This window comes from Geospiza fortis, unplaced genomic scaffold, assembly GCF_000277835.1.
Source record: "Geospiza fortis unplaced genomic scaffold, GeoFor_1.0 scaffold166, whole genome shotgun sequence".
Taxonomy (NCBI): domain Eukaryota; kingdom Metazoa; phylum Chordata; class Aves; order Passeriformes; family Thraupidae; genus Geospiza; species Geospiza fortis.
In genome coordinates, this window is record NW_005054310.1 from 8,207,360 (window position 1) to 8,212,780 (window position 5,421).

General features: G+C 40.7%; 1 protein-coding gene across 1 annotated transcript in view; it reads left to right on the forward strand.

Moving 5' to 3' along the window:
- Nucleotides 1-5,421, forward strand: part of PPM1H (protein phosphatase, Mg2+/Mn2+ dependent 1H) — a 78,336-nt gene that overhangs the window by 46,866 nt on the left and 26,049 nt on the right. Inside the window, exon 6 of the mRNA XM_005419297.2 lies at nucleotides 1,648-1,766. Coding sequence (XP_005419354.1) covers nucleotides 1,648-1,766 — 119 coding nt within the window. The remainder of the gene's footprint in view (nucleotides 1-1,647; nucleotides 1,767-5,421) is intronic.

The window sequence follows — 5,421 nt, forward strand, 5'->3', positions numbered from 1 at the left end:
TGTAATGAGGAGAGGGATCCAATTAGAGGGCCCTTGACAACTGTGTTTGGGTGGAGAAGGGGACCTTGGCTGACTGTAGACTGAAGGAAAAAAAATGTAATTCCCTTAACTGTACACAGAGAGAATTTGATGGAGTTCCTGTTCCAGGAAGGGATCGTGATGTCAAGATCACTTGTGTGCTTGAAAGCCACCTCTTGAAAGCGGAATCCAATCTTGTTGGCTACACACAGCAACCTTCCTCAGTCCTATTCCAACCAAGCTTGGGGTATTTTCTGGAAGGATGTCTGGTGATGGGAACAGGGACAAGCTGATAGAAAGTTAGCATGATGTGCTGAGCCTGATAGAGCTCCTATTAAATTGAGTGGGAGCAGGCTCAACTCTTAAATGCAGGAAATATTTTATTGTGAACTATCTGCATGACAGATGCCAGGTAGATCAATAAGGGCTTCCAGTGCTTCCTGCTGTTTACCTTTGATGAGCACTAGATTTATGACATATATACAAACTAAACCCCAGCTCATTTCATCTTCCTTGATGGCAGCTGCTGCTGAAGATAAGACAGGCTTTATTGCCTTAACTGGCTGGATAAGGAAAAAGAGTTATCTGCAAAAAGGTTAAGAAATGCAACTTTTTTTCAGTTTCTAGCCAATTTGACTGTGTCTTTCATAAGAGCTCGCTCACAATGCAGCTTTGCGGAGGAAGAGAGAAAGGCTTGTTTATTTGAGTACTAAAGAAAAAGGAGTGAGATTTATTTCAGAAAGAAGAAATAGAGTATGTTTAGGATTAAACTATCATGTCAAGTGATCTGTCTATAAATTCAATCCAAAAATTTACATGGTGGACAAAGAGCCTTGTGATGCTCTCGACTATGGTCAGCTATGGAGAGCGTGAGTCAAAGGCACAACTCTGGCAAAGAGGCCTCCCAACATCTGCAGAGCAGTGCAACACAAAGGACATGAGAAGCATTTGAGCATTAAAACCATCAAAGGCCTTAGTTGCAGTTGTGACACAAAACTGCTGCTGCTTTCCTTAAAGTCTGTTTTGGATGAAGGATGTAGTTTTTCAAAAACAAGAAAATAAACTGCTTTGTAGCTTGTGTTTATTTGCAGTGTTGTGTGATGGGGTGCATTTTTCTCAAGGTGGTGATAATTAAAATGTGGTAGCAATGTTAGGTTTTCTGCGTTGTTGGCATAGCTGAACTGGGAGTCAAAAAGCTTGAGCTTCACTGCACAATCACCCCTTCAAGTCTCTCCATGGCTTTGTTTTTGATCATTCCTTTCTCTCTTGCTGACTTACAAAAGGGCATGTGTTCTGTTTTACAAAGCTCTGCAGACTCCTTCAGGGTCAATGGATGAAGTGTAGTTTAGAGATACCAATTCTTGAGGAGCAGGGAGAAGAAATAAAGGATTTTGAGGGCAAGACAACTTCTAAGGCTGCATAAGGCTCCTGCTGGATATCAGGCAGGGGCAGAAATGGTGTATGTGCATTGTTTGCTGAAACAGAGCACATCATTGTCCTTATTTAAAAAGAAGGGTAGAGGAGTGGGTGGAATTTGTGTGGGAAGGGACCAGGAAGGGATGGTAATACTAGCTCATTAAAAATAGATGATGTCTTATGTGGTATCTGTGGTTTGATTTCTGCCCACAGGCTTACATGCAGCCTCACTTGCTGGGAAATGAATTCACACATCTAGAGTTTCCACGGAGGGTGCAGCGCAAGGAGGTTGGAAAGAGGATGCTGTACCGTGACTTCAACATGACTGGCTGGTAAGAATGTGTCCTTCTCAGCATGGGGTCAGCCTTCTCCCCCAGCCAATGCCTACTTTGTACCTATCTGATTAGTGTAAACTACATCAAACATGGAGGTGTACCCCTGCATACTAAAAGAAAAGGCATTTCCTTCTTTCAGGTGTATCTTTCTTCTAGAAGATAATGTTTTAAATAAGTGGACCTCCCTCCAGAGAGTTCATTGTAGTGTGGGAGCACTACAGAGCGGAGAAAGCATATAAAGGCAAAGATGTGCCAGAGGATCTTTCTGAAAGCAAAACAATTTTCCTATCTTGGACATAGTTTTTTATAAATTCTGGATTAGTGGGTCAGACATTCGTCTTTTAAACCAAGACGTTGGGCCATCACACCTTACATGCCGAGGAAAGCTTGCAGAAGGGAGGAGCTTCCTCCCTACTCCACTGCAGCTGGCCTTTGGTTTGGATATCCCTTGAGGAATTGTTTTAGACATGGGCCTATCTGAACACAACCAGCCTAAAATGAAAAGGCTTGAATGAACAGCATGGACTTAAAGAAGTGAAGACAGAAAGAATGACATGGGGTTTTTTGTTCCTGGCTAAATGTCTTCATTGTTTTTTCTTGGTTCAAGAGGCTCCTTGGAGAAGCCCTAATCTTTGCTGTTGTGAGTTCTGTGCATGACCCGTAAAGGTAAAAGCCCAATATATGCAAATGGTCTTCATTTCCATGACATTTGTGTTTTAATGTCAGTAGTAAATGTCCTTTCAGGAAGAAAAAGGATGGAGGGGTTAAAAAGAAAGCCTATTTTAGGTTTGGAAGTCTGGATGCTCACATAAAAGTACAGCTCTACATAACTTTTGCTTTGTTCCATGCTTTATGGACCATAAATATAATTATGTTTTAATGGCAGAATAATGGTCTAAGTTTAATATAATCTGACGTGTTTGTGCAGAACGTGTAAATCTGAGAATAACCATCATTGTCTGTCATCTTGAGCAGCTGCTAGTAGAATATGCAGTTTCACCCTGAGAATGATGACTTCACATTTTAAAAAGGCTACAGGCATGAGCAAAAGAATAGGAACAGAATAAGAACATTGGATCAACTGAGGACTTAGACAGCAAAACATTTGGAAGATCATGAGACACTCTCCCAATTTCTGCAGAAGGAGGGTTTTTTTGTTAAGCTCCCAGATGTCTCTGGAGACACCAATAAAGAATGGTTTCATGTAGACTTCCAAAAGCTCTTTTTCAAGATATGACATGCCAGTTGGGAGGAAAAACACGTGGGGGAGAGCTACAGAAGTATCATAGGCCAGGAACTTCCTGAGAAGAGGGCAAGAACAGATTTCTGTCATCATGGCTGGAAAGCAAAGAGGGTTTGTTCAGGTTCATGGGAGTTGTTTTGCATTTCCCTGGTTGGTTAGTGGTCTGGAAAGGAAATGAGGTTGGAATGGTTGAAGTTGCAGCATTGGCAGGTGACACTGCAGCTCTTTTCCTATTAAACAAGAATGACCATGAGGTACTGCAAAGAATTAAGTGATTAACGCAAATGGGCATCCCAGTGATCAAATTGGGTATTGATAAATACAAAGTAAAGCATGAAGAGGAAAAAAACACTAGAGGTTCCGAATTGAAAATTCAAAAAACTCGATGGAAGTTTTGCTTACTACAGTATTTTTTTCCAGTCCAAATCACCAGCAGAATGTTGAGATTCATACAGCAATAGACAGTTTAAAAGTTAAGTGAAGAGATAATTCTGTATATTTCTACCTCACTTGTGAATGTATGCGTAGCACTTTACCTTATCCAAAATGGTCATTATATAGTTAATACTGCTTGGCATTAGAAAAAGGAACAGAAATTCTAAATGTAGAACAATGAGTGAGGTAGAAGAGCTTTGGTAAGTCAGACTGACAGATTTGATCCAATGTGTTGCTTTTCAATACTGGTTTGTGAACTCTCTTAGCTCTAGCATATAGCAGGGAGGATTTGATTTTTCTGAATCCATTTGATTTTTCTGAATTTCCTGAAATCTAGGACACACGTTGATCCAGTTAGAGATTCTAATATGGTCAATGCAGAAATTGTCACCAGTTCAGTACAAATATGTTTAGCTGTAAGCAGTTATTCTGGAATAAATGCTTGAACTGTGACTTGAAAATTCAAGTCTGAATTCACCACAGTATTGTCCCAGAAAAAGGTGGCCTGTGCCAAGCAGAAGCATGTGGAGACTGTGGTGAGGCTACCTCTCCCTGCTGTTCCTTTTGACTTCTGGATGGAAGTGAAAAATGAGGCTTACATTTTTGTCCTAGTAAAAGAATTGGAATCTTTCAGCTGCTTCATATTGCACAACTAGTGCATCAATTACCTCTTTGTTTGGTTGTCTCAGGACAATAAAATGATGAGGAAATTGCTCTATTGCCATATATTTGTGTAAAACAGAGCCCTTCTAAATAAGGATCCATTTCTTTTTGCAAGGTTTCACCCAAGGTGTTTGTTAACCATTGGATTGTGTGCAGTGATCCCCTAGGCAGAGGAGAAGCAATCCGTTTCTGTTTATGTAAAAGTCTGGGTCAATTTTAATGGCTGTGATTGTGGGCAAGACACTAGATTTCCAATTTGGTGGGCCCTCAGAGGTGATGGTTTGAGGTGGCAGAGGTTTCTTAGCAGCTGTTTTCCACTTCAACGATTTTGCTTCTATTTTCTTCCCTTTCTTATTCCTGGCTTCAACTGATGCGTCAGGACACAGTGGCCGAGGACATGTCTGTTTTGCATTTGTTTCTAAGGACACTATCTATCATGGAGAATAAATTAGCATATATATTCCTTTTCTAGAAAATGTCAGATGGTGCTTTGGCCAGCCAGAGCTTGATACACTAAAATGCTGCTGAACTTTTATCACATACAATGCAGATGATCAATTGTGTGAATTGTTTTTTGGTCACTAACCTCATTGTGTGTTGACATTTGCACATACATGTAGAGAGGTGCAGGTGATATTAGGAAGAAAAAGTGACTCTTACACTTAATTACTTAATCCTTTAGTGAGAGAATGTAGAACACTCTCTGCTTTGATGTTTCCTCAGGAAACTAAACTGTTTTAGTTTACAATTCAGTATAATTTTTGTGTTTTCTATTAGAAGCTGTATGACTTTTCTTTCCTCATTTTTATCCTCCTCCTTTGCTCCCGAGCTTTTCAGATTCTCAACAATGGCTTGGCTTCCCCAGCTTGTTTGGATTACAAAAGATTATTGTCTTTGGGTCTGTTATAATGTATTTGGCCCTTTATTTTTTCTTTCTTTCTTTTTTTTTTTTCTTTTTCATGTGAAGTTTCCACACTGGCTTTGTCTCCACAGCCCACAGTGGTAGCACAGCTGCCAAGTTTCCCCACACCATTAGGACAACCACTGATCCAGCAATGTGTGCCACATCACTAGCCCAGGCTGCTTGCAACTGCTTTGAGACCAGCCTTTCCCTTCTCGCTCCAGCTCACCGACCCTGGCTCCTTTCTTTGCAGTGGCAATTGCAATGAGAAATCATGCTGTATTAAATATATGTAAAATAAATCCCACATTGCTGGGAGCTGACCATGAGCTGCCCTTCCTGCACCCTTGCCCCATGTGCGTTGTGGTTGAACAACGATTGCAAAACGTGCAGTGTAGCTGGCAAGGCAT